The following is an 18340-nucleotide window of genomic DNA, read 5'->3' as shown; positions in this document are numbered from 1 at the left end:
TTAAGGCTTTGGCTCTGAACTGTTTTGTGTGTGTGTATGGATGATCACTTATGGATGATTGTCTGCAATCAAAGGGGGGAATTGGAAATAGAAATAGGAATAGGTCTTCAGGAAATAAAAATGTTTGTGCTTGATACTGGTTGGAAATTTTTTACTTTTCAGGACCAGTATTGGAGGTGGCTGAGTTAGAAAATTCTAACTGCCTCGATAGACGGGAACGTCAAAAACCCTTAATTGCTTTCACGAATGGGAACGTTGACGGCACTGGAGGGGAACACCCAAGGGATCGCAGACACTCACTTGATGCTTGGAGGATGAACAGGAATCGCAGAACCAAAATAGTGTGATGGACCACAATGATGCTGTCAAGCAAAGGATCTTCACTAAAATTGATGGCGCTTGAAACATACACGTGCACATACACGTGTCCTATATGATTGGAATTTGCTCATTGCAATTTAACCTGCACCACTGATGAATATTCTATATCCTACACTGGATATCTTTCTAGCAAGATGTATTACTGAGACTCAATATTATTGTCTTGCATTTTCTCGGAGTGTGGTATGCAGTTGGGTGACCCTTTCTTTAGGTAATAACAACCGACTAAAAATCTAGTTAAATAAATCTGTGGACTTAAAGGAGTTAAAGACTGATAGTACAAGATCAAATAAGATGTTAATAAGATAATACTATTTTCCCATCTCGATCGTTTAATGGGTTTACTAAAATTGACTAAGATAATCTGATATTTGGAGGGGTATTTTACTCCTTGACTTTGAAAATTTTACAGTATGGATGAGTGTGAACGTGGTCAGGGGGTGCCATAATGTTTGAGACAGTTTACAAGATGCTTTGTTTTTTTCGAGACTAGTTTTGTCTCGAAAAGGGGGGAATGCTTGAACACATTTTCACAATTAAACCTAGCCAGCACAGTTGCTAGAGTGTTATATTGACTTAGGAAAGAGAAGTTCTTTGGTCCCAGAATAGCTGCAGCTGTACATCATAAAAACATTCAATTTCAGCTCCGGTACTTTGATATATAGGAGTTTTACCACCTTTAGGGTCCACAGTAAGCATTTGTTGCTTCCTTTCTTTTGTCCCATAGCTAAAGCCTTAGACACCACATGTTGGTTTCAGGTTTCTCGTCAGATCATATGTGTTTGCTTGGCTTTTTTGCCTTAGAGTAGCGTTTGGCTTTGCTGCTCTCAGACCTTACCATGGAGGGTCTAATTCGGACACCCATCTTTACTTATTACGTATTAATAAAATGCTATGTTTATATCAAAGATTGTCTGTGGTGATTTCTTCACATCAACATTTAGATAAAGGGAAACCCACCACATCACCCTTCTTTAAGCAGAATGCTGATATAGTTATGAGGGGTCCAGCTGCAGATCACTCCATGCAGGGTCCGAGTAAAAGCCAGAATATTTGCCTCGTAGATCCTGGTTTTGCTTTGCTAGCCACCAGCGCCTCCTTTCCTCTGATAACTTGTGAGATTGTTCTCCCTGATTTGTTATGATTTTTGGCAATCTATAAAATTCCAAATGCGTTTAACCAATTGGTACAGACAAAAACACAGCAATAGTTCACCATTTCGTCTCGAAATTTAGGATTTTCTTGTCTGTGTGCCGTTTGTAAACCTGCTGCTTTATCTCTAAAATGGCGACTTCCGGGTTGATGACTAGATGGATGACGTGACGTGAAAACCCTCTATATATGTTATTGTGACATGGATTATTCTGACTGCTCCTTTTTAATTCTTTATGTCATATAAAGATATATGAGAACATAATTAATGTCACCCAAGTGCAAATTCCCCTCAAGGATCAATGGTTTACTGAATATGATCAGGTTTTTTGATAAGTGTAAGCTAGGATGGGAAGGGGCAGGAGGTGCAAAGGTCCCCGGTACCATTTCATCATAAAAAAAACAAAAACAATAATAATGCATGGTGATCTAACCTGACACCTTGAACAAAGAGGATCAGAATTAGATGTTTTATTTGCAAAGTAGTTTTAAGACAGCAAAAACAAAGAAACAAGCTGGCAACGACGACATGTCTACATACTGACATTTATCAGGTGAGAAAACAAGTTTATAAAAGCAAAGAATCTCTGTCTGTCTCTGTGTGCGCTAAATCAATGTCCTAAAAGAAGAAGTAGGTGAAACAACGTAACTTTTAAAAGTTGCACACAAATAATTGTATTTAATTGGCTGGAATCCAACAAGTTCATTTTGTCTTTTTTTAATATGTGAAGGTTTAATTTATTCAAACTTCTTTTCAGGAAATTTACTTACACATCAATTAGTAGATGCTTTGACGCATATATAAATGATATAGTTAATAAGAAATGCTTTGTTCAGGTTTCTATATTAATTTTGTTTTGGTTCAGCAGTAGTGATCAAACTGCACTTTGATCATATGGTGGTTTAACGTTGTCGCTGCTGACTTTAATGTAACTGAACATTGAATTAAAATATACTGTAACTACACAAATCAGTCAGTGGAAAAAAAATGTGTTATATCAGAAATATTGTGTGTATTTGCCAGAAAACTTGATAGTGTAAAAAAGAATACAATAAAAACTATGTTTATCATAACAACCATGAAAATTTAGAGCAAATTACTAAGATTACAAGATGACGGATTGATGCAGAGTGTTAATCAGATCAAGAGTTCACACAGTGAAGCTTGGCCAGGAATTCTTGGCCATTGTAACATTCAAGTAAAAAAAAAAAAACCACCGTTTCTTCAGGCTGGATTTTTTCAGCATAACTATATTTGGTGATAAGTGTTATGGGATGACTTATTGGTGATATATAAATAAAGATGAATTGAATAAAGAGTTTATAAGCTGTTATTGTATGATTTATATCATTAAACACAACACAGAATCTGTATTTGTTACAAGTTCCTATTTAATTATTACAATGTTTTGAATGTATATTGTGTAAACTTTTTAAAGATTTCACCCAGGAACAAACAAGACCGCTCAGAGTGTGTCAGCATTTTGTAGGGCAGATGCCCAGGCTGGGTGTGATGGTGCTTCTGGCAGGACCCAGCTCTGAGGAACTGAGGAGCCATCAGGATGATCTGCAGGTACAGCATGCATGTCCCACTTTCTCCTAAAAAGGAAACATCACATATGCATAGTATGGAACGATTGCAATTTTATTCTATAACTAAATTACACCTCAGAGATTGAAAACCTACTAAAAAGCTCTGATCAGTACATGATACTTTATGATGCTCAACTGTCCACCCAAAGTGAGGTTGAGCTTAGAAGATTGGTGTAAAATAAGCTTTCCAGGTTAGCTAAACGTGTTTGTAAAACAATATAGACAAATATCACTATCAATACCCTGACAAGTTAGATAAGAAATCATTTGCAATAAAATAAATTAAAAGAACCATCCATTTTATACACCACCATTTTCTTCTTTTATTTATTTTTAAAATGATCACTGCCTTAAGCAAAGAGGTGTAAAGTGAAGAGAAACAAACCTGATTTCTATGAGAACGTGAAGAGAATGTTGCCCCTGTGTGTAGTACTGTGTGAAAAGCTGCAGGACACAGTCAGCAGGGCACTCATCTGCCAGAGAAACATAAAACGACTTTCAGTTTTAGTACTTTGAATACCACAATTATTGAAAGAAATAGATAAAGGTAATATTCGATTTTCACAACATCTCTATTGTTTTGAACGTTAAACCTTTATTCAAAAAATGAAGGTAGATGAACAAAGGATGCTTAACATCACAGTCATGCCATTTCTGAAGCAATGATCTGACCCTGCTGCACGGAAATTTTGGAGAGGTGGGAAAACAACGATGCATGTGGCGAGGTGGTGAATTGAAGCCCGAGTCATCTCATACATTTAATTTACATTTTACAAAGTTGACTCAGTTTTTATTTATTTATGCCATTACAGTCACAGTGACCACCAAATAAATACTATTTTTCTGGCCTCCCTCACAGACATCTTTCTTATTCTGAAATTCCTTTTCCATGCAATTTCTGCCACGAACGATCATAGAATCCCATTGGTCAGATGCAAAAACTATTCATGAGCTCCTTTGAATTGACTATTTATGGTAGAATGTGGGTGTGTCGAGGTTGAATGAATTAAATATGTTAAGGTTTATTTTTTCAGGAAATTTGATCTCATGACCTGTTTCGACTGCCAATTGTCAGTCTTCCTCACAGGCATCTACATCTGTACGAGTTCTTATTAAGGCATTAAAGCATGTACTGATTGCTTTCTTGTGTTCTTATGAGTTCTTTGGGGGCGTGGCCAGCCTGAGAGAACTCTCCGATTGGCCACGCCCCCCGTCGCCCGATGGTCTCTGGAGAAGAGAGTCCCAAGTTCCCAGGTATGGAAGAGTAAAAAGGTACCCTCATCCCTGTTGATGTTAAAGCTCTGTTCAGAGCATTTAAGTTTAGTGTTTCAATTTGTTTTTGAGGTAACACAGTCATGTTAATAAAATCCTACTTTAAGAGTAACGAAACCCCAAACCCACTTTTTTCAGCTGGATACACATGTATTTGAGCATTAAGTAGTGCTGTTTATTAATCTTTGTCCCACTCTTCACATTTTAGTAATTTTTTTGGAATTTTGCATATTTATTTGTAAATGTCAGATATACTGGCCACTAAGGGTTGAAAGCCGGCTATTACAATTGTTTTTTGCTATTGGTTGAAATGGATTCTTTGGGGGGGAATACCTTTGTCCCTTGATACCCAAAGTGCCCTTTAGTCAAAGTGATTTGTTTGTGTGTGTTTAAGCATGTGTAAGCCAAAATAATAATAAATTAAATAATAATTTAGATCTACCTTGGTTAATCACATGATCCACATCATGCCCTCACTCTGCCTTCACTGCTATGACGTGCCCAGACCATAGACATGCCCTGCTGCTCATCGCTAAACTGCTGGGGGGTATTGCAATGATAATAAAAAATATTAAAACCAAAAGTCAACGGACAAATTAAATGACTATAATATTTGGGTGAAGAAACATGAATAAAAACCATGGACATTCTGTAAAACACTCATTTCACACAGCACTGACAGCAGAGCCACAACAGGAATAAGTTTATCCTGGTTGTTAACCTGCTCTGCAGCAAGTTAGCAGAAGAGGTTAAATCACCATGGTTACTTATCCTGGATAAACTTGGCCGGCTTTCGTTCAACCGACTTGGTTATAAGTTCATCAAAGATAGCCGGTTATTCCAGGCTTTATCACCTATCCTGGTTTTGTCCAATATCCCCCAGGAGATGGCCACTGCTAGTCTGAGGTTAGAAAACAAAAATAAAGCTGTGAAATTAAAATAAAGACGAATCAGAATTAATTCATTTTTGTCATCCGATTTGATTAAAACTGAAAAGAAAGGATTCCAGGAAGAGTAGCCACAGTTAAACATTCCAGTGTCTAATAATGATCTAAATTCAACTTAATATATTATCTACTTCATATGTCCTAAATTAATGCACAGCTTGAATTATGGGTTTGTGGATATAGGCTTTATCTTCACCTCTCCTTTATTCAACTGGTTATATTGCAAGGTACAGTATGTTTCTGTATTGTGTTTGAAATCTGTGCTCCATGTGACCCTTTTAACTTTAAGCATCTGCCCCTCCAAAGGTGTCTGCGCGCCCCTGCCTGTGTCATCACTTTCACTGTTTGCCCCGCCCCTCCTATAAAAGCTGAAAGGAGGGAGGAGGGTTTCCTCCAATCACAGCCCTCAGTGAGCATTGATTGACATGCCTAAATTAGTAAGTAAACTGTATTCCGTGTAAAACAGCCGCTGTAGTGGTAATGTATTTCACTCTGTGCTTCTATAAAGAGCAGACGTGTGTACATCTTAGCGCGAGGTGGTGGGAGAGCAGGGCTGTTTTCCCCTGAGTGGGCTGTGTGTAAGCTTCACGTCTTGATTGTGTGTGTCTGCGGTTGTATTGACACATCTCAGCTTATGAACTCGCTGTGTGTGTGTGTATACAGACATATCATTGTGTGCATTACCGTCTGTCTCAATGCCACAAAGACCCTTTTATTAATCACTAGCAGCACATCATCTACATTTTGTGCCACTTTTGACTTTTTCCTTCATGAAGGCTGAAATGTGACACAATTACTGTATGTACTCTGAGTTGCTGAAAGTAGTTTTCAAACCACATTCAGGGAGTGGTCCCTTCAAGAAAATCACAACCCGGAAGGATCACGTGAGAGGTGTGTAAACAGCCCCGTGAGCTGCTACGGAGCTACTCACAGCAAATTATTTACAGAAGAGAAATACATGCAATGTTTCCTCAAACATCTCCCATTGCTTCCAACACGTAGAACTGATGGAGTATCATCTGCAGTGAGCCTTTGAGAGGCAGCCGCTGGCATAGAGAAAGCAGCACAGCTCATCAAAATATATGTCCGTGCACTGGGAGGAAGGGGGAGGTAGTGTTAGCGGAGAGTACTTCTCCTCTGATTGAGCTCTGATTAATTCTTCGGTGTGTCTGTAGTGCTGATATGAGTCAGTACTAGCAAATGGTGTGATATGGCAGAGAAAAAAAAAACCTCTGGATGTGCGGTGTATGGGCACACAGGCATACAGTATGGCACAGATAAGGCACAGTAAGGGATAAAATGTGCACTACAGAGGGTTCTGTGATTTCTCTTACTGAATGGTTGAGTAAGCTGATATTGTAAAGTGCATTGAGACTACTTTGGTGGGGATTAAGAGCTATATAAATCAAGTCAATTTATCACATTATACAAATTTCACTTAATGGTTTTTTTTTACAATAATATGCATATCCATAGCCTCATTATGAGGCTACAAAAGTAAAAATGTATGATTCCTCTATCCCTTGTTTGCTCCAAATTTTGTGAAATCTGTGCTCAGACATGCTTAGAGTGTGATCCATTCATTGAGTCATAAGAGGAGTAACTCCTCCTTTGTCAGAACCTCCCTCTGTCCCTGCCACAGGAAGGCGAGCTCCACCCACCCTCACTATTTGCTTTGCGGTTAAACAGACATGATGAAGGCAGGACGAGCCACGCTAAAGTTTATTTTTACTCCCCTCAGCTAAGCTGATCAGGACCCAGTAGTTGGATTTAATTTTTGCTGGTTGTGTACCAAAACTACTTCTGAGACCAATGTGAAATGGTATGAAAAGCAGTATAATATGGGACTTTTATCACTAGGGATGCTTATTTTTAATGAGCGACGCTGATTAAAGATTAATAACAAATTAACCGTTAAGATTTCAATGTTCTATTGAGAATCTGTGCATCAATAAAGATCAATTTAAAACAGGGTTATTTTGGCTTTGATGCTGCCGTGCCTCTGTCTGCAGTCACAACACTTAATTGGTTACATGCAGAGCCACAGCTCGGGTAACAGTCAATCAGCCATGAAAGCCGCATGCAGCGCTGAGTCTGAGTACAAACACGGCGGAGCAGAAGAGGAAAGGAGAAAGCTCCGGAAAAACTCTCCCAAAATTGAAAGCCCTTTTCCCTCTCTATAGGACTGTTTGATTTATTCTGCTGGTATTCAACATAATTTCTACAAGCTCCCGATTTCTAGAAAAAAAAAAGGGATCAGTCCCTAAAATAATGCATATTTTTGAAACAGCCAGAAGGACAACAAAGGGCAATTTTTGGTTGCACCATTGGTATAATGTAAAGCCACTAAGACTGAAGACTGTTGTGCCAGTGTAGTGACCTAAATATAGTAGAGCATGGTGCTTGATTATTTTCTGCATCTACTGTAAATCAGGGAAAAGAACAGTCAGTTTTTGTTAAAAAGCAAAACACAAAAGGCTTTTGAACAGCTGTTATACATTGTATATAAATTCTGGTTACCTCCAAAGAGCATTGAGTTAACTTTGCGTTTTTGCTCCAACTGTTTCCAAGTCTCTTTCTTCAATCTCCTCTGCCACTCTCTCCTCCTCTCCTCTTCCTGCTCTCCTTCTAGCATCACCATCAAAGCCTTTTCCTCTGTGGCATATATTCCTGTCCTCCTCTTCAACACACTTTTGAGCTGCTCAAGTCCATTGCTGAATGCATCATCACACTGTAATGCAGAGACTATACCTGGTGTGAAATACAAGAAAAGACAATTTGAAAATAAAAGAATCTGATGGCTACCTCAGATTACAATAAACCTTTTTATCTGACTTTTTAACGTGGTTTAGTCTTAGGTTAACAAATTACCATGGCTTTTCAGCAAGACAACGTAGACACTTTGACCTAACCCCCCCTTTTGATGCAAAGCCCATAGCAAAATGAAAAAAAGCCCTCCCGTTGTCACTTTAAAAGTACCCTTGGCTTTTGCTATTAAATTGTCTCAGGCAATAACTCCTGCTGAACCCTCTCTGTACTAGTCATGTTTAAAATATTAATTATGTTTACATCTTACCATCAAACCAGAGACGTGCACAAGCACCTTCTTGAAGGATTAGTCCTTAACATACAAGTGGCCAGATGTGCATAGTAGGCTACAGTTGATACTAGGGATGTAAAGATTAATCGTGAGGCAGTTAAAATTTAAAGATTCAAAGGTGTCACGGTTCACATCAATACTCTGAAATTGAATCGCAGTACTTAAAAAAAAAAAATATATATATATATATTTTTTTTTTTTTTTTTTTTTTACAGCTAAGGGTGCTATCTGTTTAGAATTTGAAATTCAGGATGCACCACTGTGTTTTAAATCAGAAGTGTGGAAGCATTTTTGGCTTCCCCAAGACAAAACGATAGAGGTGAGAAAGAAAGAACGTGAAATCCAAGGTAAGAGGGGCACAGAGAGGAAAGGGAAAACAAGAGAGAGAGAATGAAAGCCATAGTTTGTTTATTTATATTATTTCTTTGATATGGGATTTGTTTTAAAGTTCAATTGTCTAGGCACAAAATACATTTTCAGTTGCACTTTGAAAAAGAAAAGGAACTATTATGCAGTTTTGCATAGTTTACAGTAGAGACAGAATTTAAATCAGTAAGTGTCTTCTTGTACTATTTCTTTATTTATTTCAATCAGGATTTATTTTTAATTGAATTGCATTGTTTTGCATAGTTTATCAAAAGATGATTTTGACAATGAAAGATAAAAGAAACTATTACAGAATCTTATTTTCAAAGAAAAAAATGAATATTTTTCAGTCATCATTTGTCTACAGTCTAATTTTGTAAAATAAATCATGAGAGAATCGTATTGTGAACCCAGTATCATGAATCGAATCAGGAGTTGAGTGAATCGTTACATCCCTAGTTGATACTTAGGGCAGTGTTTTGCATTAGCTCCCGCTTGGCCGCCACAAGCCAGTTATCCCTGTGGTAACTTTTCTGACACCTCATGCTTTAAACCCAAAAAATCAGGTGCTTAACGCATCTCCCGAACAACTAGGTTTTCTCTATTCCTGGCTGCTTTACTTTTGAAGAAAATTGTCTGAAAAAACCGTTTTGATGATGGAAAAAAAAATAATCACGGCAGAAGAATGAACTTTGTTTTAGATTTATTGGTAAAATGTTTAACGTGAAAATGTTTATACATTTCTTAATTTTTTTTTCACAATAAATGGTTTATATTCTTCAATGACCAACAGTGTTTTTCACCCACCTGCAAGTATGATATTTTGAGAAAACATTTAACACTTGAACCATGCACCTTGCTTTTCTGGAACATACATGGGTGTCTTCAATTGAACCAGTAAATATTATTAAACAAATCTTCATCCAACAGTATAGGGATTAATGGAGTGATTTAACAAAACGGTTGTCATTACGCGGTAAATTGATTTGCACATCATTTTGGAAAACATTTGTTTTCATAATGACAGGCTTTTAAGTAAAACTTTGTTTCATTAAATACACTTATTTAAAAGTGAGAGTGAATACACTTTAACAATTGTAAATTTAATCACAAACAACCGAAAAGTAAACAAAGTGTGAAAATGTATCCAATAAAAGTTGGTCAAGTACTAGCATCAAATGCTGAAAATGTCTTCTGCTGAGCATGATCATTCTGTGACGCACCTTTTCGGGAGGCTGCCTCTTTTCTGAGCTTGCGCAGTTTCTCTAAAGATCTCAGGACATCCTGCATCCTCTTCACGTCTGCTTGCTTCTTCCTTACCTCACACAGAACAGAATCAGCAGCCTGTTTGATCTCTTTTTCCTGCCAAACAAAAAAAAAGTATCTTACAATTTTTTTTATTTCAACAATCTTATTGAGAGAATACTTTTTATGTCCTTCAAGATTACCAGCAATTGGTGATGTGCTGTTAAAAAAAACAGTAGCAAGTTGGCATGAGAAACAAAGAAAAAGCACAAAAACGAAAGTTACGTATGTAACTACGGTTCTATGAATCCCGGATGACCGCCAGAGGCGGTGCTTTAGCACTGGATATCTACGTCTCACATATGCACTGGTCGAGCACCTCTACCAACAAAGTCACCTGTGACCCCCAAGTGACCCGCCGGAGTCTATAAGTTCCGGTGTCACCGGTGGATCTTTTCCTCAGGAATCTTTTCCTGAAACCTGATTCCGAGTGACTGAACGCTCTAGCAGTCATCCGGGATTCATAGAACCGTAGTCACATACATAACTTTTGTTCTATTTCATCCCTACTGACCGCCAGAGGCAGTGCTTTAGCACTGGATGAGCAAGGTCAACAGTGTCATGAGGAATCCAGACACCTACCTAACATAGTGGATGTTGAGGGATTGATGGCCAAGACCGCTTCAAAAGGAGGCGGCGTAGCCACGTTGACCCTGTAGAATCTGGTGAAGGTGCTGGGCGAGGTCCATGAGGCTGCAGCACAAACCACTTCAATGGGTACTCCCTTCAGGGAAGTCCACAAAGTAGATACACTCCTCATTGAGTGACATCTCACCCTGGATGGTGGAGGGAGAGCACCAGCCGTGTAGGCATGTGTAATGGCGTTCACCACCCAATGGGATAGCCTCTGTTTTGACAGGGCCCTGCCCTGCCTAGGGCCGCCGTAGCAGACAAACGGTTGGCCACATCGGCGAATGCTCAATGTAGTGTTAATGTAAGTCTCCAGGGCCCGAACTGGACACAGCAGTTCTGACACCCGTTCTGACGCTGGCACTAAGTGTGCCAACGGGATCGGCTGATTAACGTAAGAGGATGACAACACCTTTGGGAGAAAGGCCATGTACGGCCACAATGTGACCCCACCCCCTTCAGGGTGCCACCTCAAATGTGTCCTCCACTGAAAGGGCATGTAGCTCTCCAAGCCGAGACAATGTCTCGGAGAAACATGGTTTTCACCGACACCCACTTGATCTTCACTTGTGCCAAGTGTTCGAAGGGATGTCGACAGGGACATTTATTAACAGCTGCACAATATGTGCACTCAGAAATCCATCTAAATGAGCTTTACATGTTCTTCTGAGAAGTAAAAGCAGCGACTCCTAAAACTAGTATTTTGATAAATAATAAGCTATAAGATATACTAGGGCTGCAACAAACGATTATTTTAGTAATCGATTAATCTACCTTTTTATAATCGATTAATCGGATTAACGGGGAACATTTTTAAAAATGGGAATAAAGGGAAACATGTTTTTTTTTTTTCCTTCCATCTTTTTATTTAACATCATAGTTAAAAAGACAACAGTACAAAAAGTGCACAACATGTTCTCATTTGAAATGTCCCAGAACAAATCATAAATTAAAAAAATTTAAAGAAGTGAATAAAAAATAGGTATTTTGTTGCTTAAAGGGACCTGAAATTTTAGAGGAACAACAAAAAACATTAAATCCAAATCAAAAAAATGTTACCAGGACTTGTTTTATAACGTTTCCAAACTTCGCAATAAGGTACATAACAAAAAAAAAAAAAAAAAAAAAAAAATACAAAAAGTGCACAACATTTTCTCAATTGAAATGTCCCAGAGCTGATGAGATATAAAATCATAAAACAGTTTTGAATGGCTTTGCTTTATCAAACATCTGTAATAACATAAAAACACACAAATAAATGCTATATATAAAAAAGGTTTTAATAAGTGCATAAAAAAAATAGGTATTTTTGTTGCATAAAGGGACCTGAGATTTAAGAGCAATAACAAATGAACATTAAATCCAAATCAAAAACTGTTACCAAGACTTCTTTTATATAACATCTCTAAACTTAAAATGTGTAAAATATGTAATGGTAGTTGCACAACACAATGACACGCAGACTTGTCCCACACATTATCACTTACAGGTGAAGGTTCTCCTGCTTGACATCTCTGCCTGCCAAGCCTCCTCCAGAGCACTTTGGAGCAGCTGGAACCACCTTTCACACTTAAAACCTAACAAAGTTTCGTCACCTACCTTAGGTGACACTGTCTCAGGTGCTGCATCATTGCGGTCGTACTCCCGTGCCATACCAAGTCCGACTTGCAAATGTTGCAATTTACCTGCGTCTTTTTATCGTTTAACGTAAAGTGCTCCCACACTTTCGACACTGTTTTTATACGTTTTCTCTGCTTCCGCCATCGTCCCGTGCTCCTCTTCTCCTCTCCTTCTCTTGCTCCGCGCCGTCTCCATGACAGTGACGTCACAGTTCCACAACATGACATATCGATGACGCAATTTGTTGCATTTGATAATCTATTATTATCGATTAGTTGTTGCAGCATTAATATATACATATATATTGATATATGAAATATTATAGTTTTCTATATCACCAAAATAGAACATTTGATAGATCTTGAATCTCGATATATCGCCCAGCCTAATTCCTAAATTATAAAACATCCTAAATAAAAACATAAATGGGTATATGAAGTAGGAATGTGCAATAGGGCTGGGCGATATATCGAATATACTCGATATATCGCAGCTTGTAGTCTGTGCGGTGTTGAAAATGACCATACCGTTAAACTCGCGGACTTTTTTTTTTTTTTTGATTTTTTTTTTTTTTAATTTCTTAGTGGCATTATGCAAAAAAAGGTGCTGTAATGCACTGGCAACACACAAAAACGAAGTTTTACCACTTCCTTGCAGGACATGAAGTTTTCTGACTCGTCTGTTCCGAACATAATCCAATAAAAAATGAAGAAAAGAGAGGCAAGCGTAGGATGAATCAATCTGACTCTTTAATCCACAAAAAATAGAAAAACTAAAATAAAAGTTCCAAAATCAAAGTGTCCTTATATTTAAAGCTCAGTCTCAAAGTCCCAAAAATAATAAATCCTTACGTAAAGACCACACTGACGTCCGACCGCGACAATGACGTTTCCGATGGCGATGACGTCATTGACGGTGATGACGTCACTGACGGTGGCACTGGCGCTGACAATGCTGACCACTTTGACTGTTTAGGTTGACGGTTTGAACAGTTTTTACGGTCAGAAGCACTGTTGCTCCTCGTCCTGCTTCACTAAACTGCTGTCCTTTGACCGCATGGACTTCACCAGCCTGTGTTTTCCTTCACTTTTCGACACTAACCCACACTTTACGGTAGAAATCCAGGTTTACAGCAGCAAGTCAAAACCAATGGAGCACAGAAACTCTGATCATTTAAAAACGTCAACATGAATCAATATTTAAACAATATTACCTTTAAAACTATTTCAAAATTACCTATTCCAAACATATTAATATTTAAACATAAAAAATACTGACATAATAATGATATGGCTCTAACAGGTGCACTTAAATTTAGTGTTGTTTTGAAATGCCATCTTAATGACAACATGCACAAAAGGGCACTATTTGTTTTAAAATATTGTAGTGGCATTATGTACAAAAAGTGCACTTTAATTTTGTGTTTTGAAATGCCATGTGAGTTGCATCCTGCACTAATGTCTTGTTTTGAAATGTCTCTGTGACAATTTTGCACAGAACGTGCACTTTCTGTTGACAATTTTATGTTTGAGCCACTCACTGTTTAATAAATACAGTTATGTCAACTTTGACTTAGTTGTGATACCCCCTTTTTTGCATGAAAGTTTAAAATTGGCATATATTAATGCAGTATGATCAAGAATGTTTTAATGTAGACATATAGAATCATCATACTGGTGTGATTTTGTGCATCAAAGTGTTAATTCAAGGGTAATGCAAAATATCGAGATATATATCGTGTATCGTGACATGGCCTAAAAATATCGCGGTATTTATAAAAGGCCATATCGCCCAGCCCTAATGTGCGATATTTTATCGTTTATGATTTATCGTCAAAAACATGCTCACCGGTAAGAATATGTCATCCCACTATATAAATGATAAATTCCCATGTCGGAAATTAGGGAGGGCCACGAGCCACTTGTCCCTCAATTTAGCCAAGAATGCCCAAAGAAAACAGTTCCACAGCCAAAAACTGCCCTTTGTCAACTTATTATTCTCTGGAGCGGGTTGTTGTTTACGGAAGCTCTGCCGTGCACCGCCACCGTCTCCCTCACACATCACCGTCTGTGTGTGTGAGGTGCTCGTCTCAGCAATCTGAAGCTACTGTGCTGCGATACAACACGAACCGCTACTTGGTTAAAACCAGATAACCCTCCAATAAAGGGAACCAATCCAAGTTCCTCTGTCAGATCCACCCAAAGTTCCACAAACGTGGGTACAGAGATGAACCTGCAGCAACTATTATGAACTCAAAACTGAACTAAAGATAACTATGCTAAGCTAACACACCGACTGGGCTAAGAGCTAGTGCTAACCACTCCATATAAGGAATAATAGACCAAGTAAAAAGAACATGTCTTACTGTCATAAAGCCACATAGAGCCACTGATTTGTTTATGGCCAGATTTAATACTTGTATGGAAGGATAAAAGCTAACATGTCACACGTTGTGACATAAATGTTAAGCATAAATACTAATACTAATAATACTAATACTATTCATCCGTCTCAAATTGTGAAATGCAATATTTTTTAATTATATTTCACATGTTCACAGACAAAGCAGGTCCCATTAGACTAATGTAACTATTGAGATTATTACACCTAATTATACTGAATGTTTAGGTCTGGTTTAATTTTAGAAAATCAGAGAGTTCTTTATCAATCGTAACTTTATGTATCTCATTATCAGATAAATGAAACAAGATTCATTAGCAGTAAAAACACTAATGGAGTTATTGTGCTTTTCATGTGCTTTTTTGTGAAAATTATTTTATTTCAAGTGAGGAAATTAAAGAATCACATGCAATAATATAAATAGTAATCCACATGCACAACTATATTCCATGAAATATCAGCTCATGAACTCAGTGAGTCAGCAGATATTGTAGCCTTTTTAAATGAGTCTAGTGTTGATGTATTAACATTTATTTGTGTTTGTAAGTTGGGAATTTTTTTATTTATAGTTTTTATTTATCGTGATTTTTATCTTTATTGTGATAAATACCAGAAATTAACGGGATTTTTTTTTTTTGTCAATATCGCCCATCCCTAATATGAAGCACATGTGTTTATTTAATATACTTGCATTTCATATACAAGGCAACACATTGCATATTTACTGCTAATTTCACTTTGCTTGTCTTTAAGTTAGACATTAACATTTTATTTTCATTATATATTTTCTTTTAATTTTTCATGCTCACTCATGTGGTTCTCTGGTATTCACTAATGACTTATTCGACACATTTGTTGCAGACTATACATTCTTTGACACTTTTTGAAAGCAGTGTATATTTGTGGAGCTTGTGATTGGCTGATTTTTCATCGTGACTTACGTCGTTCCTTCTCCCGTGGTAGACGTTAAAATCTCAGTTACAAATCTTACAGAACGTGTAAGTGTGTCCCATACAACTGCTCTTTTGGAATGTAAACTCTCTGTCCCATTTCACAATGTATTTACACCAGTTCTTTGTTTTTTTCACTGGAACGTCTTTCTTCTGAGTCGTTTCCGGGTTTGTTGCAGCTGTCGGCACTAATCTCGCGAGAACTGCCACCCAGGCCATTTCAGGTGACAGTTATCGAGGCTAGTGGCGGTGTTTATTTAGTAAGGAATCTTCTAAATATTATTACATTAAAATACAGGATATTTACGGAAAAATAATAATACGGGAAGATGGCGGGAAACAGGGGTAAAATAGGAGAGTTTCCCGGCCAAAACGGGATACTTGACAGATATGCCGTACGGTAACCGTACAAATAGACACTTTCTAAAAGTTATCTGCACATTCCTGCTCCTACCGTTTTGTGAATGGGACAGGTATTTCTGGTATGTAAGTACAAACAAAAAGCCAAAGGTACACGGAATTTTTTTACCTTGATTAACTCTTCCACTTGCTGCATCTGCTTCATCCTCCGTTCATCAATGGCTGCTTCTCTATCAGAACGCTGCTTCATTTCCTCCTCTGACGGAGCTCTGTGGCGCCGGTACATCCGTCGACCGGCCCGGGAGACTTTAGCTTTCAACTGCACTGAACACTTGACCCTCTCTTTTAACTCCCTCTTCATATGCAATGCCGTCAGATACGAGTCTTGCCAACCGCTGTCAATGTGTACATTTCCTTTTAGAGTGTGACTAATGTCATTAAGTTTATAAAAGACATCAGCTGCGTGAAACACAGCGTCTTTATGGGTTTGAATTGATAGTCTAGTTAACGGTGCACAGAACTGTTTTCTTCTGCTCTGTGACAGCCGTCGGACCCACCAGATGTCTTTCTGCTTCTGTAGATCCATTTCGTGCCCCGTGCTAACGCGTGAATGAGCCCCGTTGTTTTCCCGCACATCCTCATCCGGTCTTTGGTTGCATCCTATCATGGATGCTCTGTCGTGCTGAGTGTTCGCAAACCTACCGCTGCCAAGGGCAGAGGGCATTCCGACAGAAAAGTGTCCAGGTGGTAGACAGCCGAAGCGAGACGATGTGTTGGAACTGCTCCAATTGTATGATTCAATGGGTGGGGGGTCAGTGAATCCAAACGGATGGTCGCTCCATACCGGAGGGATCCACGGCAGGAAGCCGTCCTGTGATGGTCTGACCCAGGAGTTCGACACAGAGACGTCCTTCTGGCTATTTTGAAACGGGTTATTCATGCTGTTGACCCTAAAGAATAATTCGATCTAAAAACCGTGGCTGTGAGGATGAGGTCTCTTGAACCAGAACCGAATGATCCAGGAAAATTTCCAGCACGGCTCGTACTAATGACGTAGTGAGGGACGTTTCGAGTTCTTCTTCTTCTTTATTTTCAGCAGAGTGGACGCCACAAGGCGTATTACTGCCCTCCAATGGTCTTTGGTTTACCTACTCGATCCTTTTATACGTTACAGTGTCATGCAGTAATTGCAGCGCAGCCTTCGAGATCATCTGGTGGTTCTGACCAAATCAATAAAACAGAAAAAACCTAAACTCCTTATCCAGACAAGCTTGAAGACGCTGCCTTTCTGTGCTGATTGCATTCTACAACAAAACAGTCTTAGGCCGACTAGGGCATCTCCCCTTCCACCATCTGTAAGTATGTATATATCTATATTCTTTATACATTTTATATATATTTTTTTGATTTATTTTTCTATTATTGTATTGTTTATTTTATCTCCTTCATTGCACTATTTTTCAGGTGTCTTTTGGGTATTAGTGTTTTGCCTTCTTTTTTTCTTGCACTTTATCTGATCTAGAATGGCAGTAAAATTTCCCACTGCAGGATCAATAAAGCTGATCTACTCTACACTGTAAAACTTTTTACTGTAAAAATTACAGTATTATACTGGCAGCAGTGATCCAGTATCATATTGTAATATTCTACAGTATCTTACTCTATTTATAATTACAGTATTATACTGGCAGTGGTGATCCAGTAAAATACTGTAATATACAGTAATTTGACATACTTAGAATTTGCTTTGATGGAGCCGCCCTCCTTATTTTTTCCGGCACTTTTTGGTCCAGCTGCAAGTTCCCATGATGCAACGCTGTTTACAGTAAACTGCTGTAAATTAAAGTTAAGTGTGGAGGTGCTGTAATTTATTATTTTTGTTCCCAAGGTGCTATGTGTTTACAGTAATATATTGTATTACAAGAATACAATATATTACTGTTCAAATTTTAATCAAATTTTACAGCAAAGGCTTTGTTATGGCAAAAATTATTAGTTATGTTTATTAATATATTTACTCATATATTTACTCATACACCATATTCTTTAAGCCTTAGGTTGTAACTTTCCATTGTGTGCTCTTCATGTCTTCAACTTTGCTTCTAGCTCTAGGTCAGGTCATCTTCCCCTCAACACATGAATCACCAAGGTCAGACTCAGGGGCACCCTCTGTGCACGCACTCACATGCCTACACACACTCACATAATCACACATACACACCCAATACACATCCATTCATACACACAAACACCATACACGCACA

The 18340-nt window shown here is 38.2% G+C and overlaps 1 protein-coding gene across 1 annotated transcript; it reads right to left on the bottom strand.

The window, feature by feature from the left end:
* Nucleotides 1-1951: 1951 nt before the first annotated feature.
* pdcd7 (programmed cell death 7) lies at nt 1952-17232 on the bottom strand. The gene is made up of 5 exons (XM_028472918.1): nt 16246-17232; nt 10035-10173; nt 7866-8096; nt 3512-3599; nt 1952-3132 (listed from the first exon to the last, which is right to left on the bottom strand). The coding sequence occupies exons 1-5, from the start codon at nt 17014-17016 to the stop codon at nt 3000-3002; spliced, it is 1362 nt and encodes a 453-aa protein (XP_028328719.1). The 5' UTR covers nt 17017-17232; the 3' UTR covers nt 1952-2999.
* Nucleotides 17233-18340: the final 1108 nt, after the last annotated feature.

The sequence above is a fragment of the Gouania willdenowi genome, chromosome 3 (genome assembly GCF_900634775.1).
Source record: "Gouania willdenowi chromosome 3, fGouWil2.1, whole genome shotgun sequence".
NCBI classification, from domain to species: domain Eukaryota; kingdom Metazoa; phylum Chordata; class Actinopteri; order Blenniiformes; family Gobiesocidae; genus Gouania; species Gouania willdenowi.
Note: the sequence above shows the minus strand (reverse complement) of the source record. Positions and strands in the feature narration are given on the sequence as shown.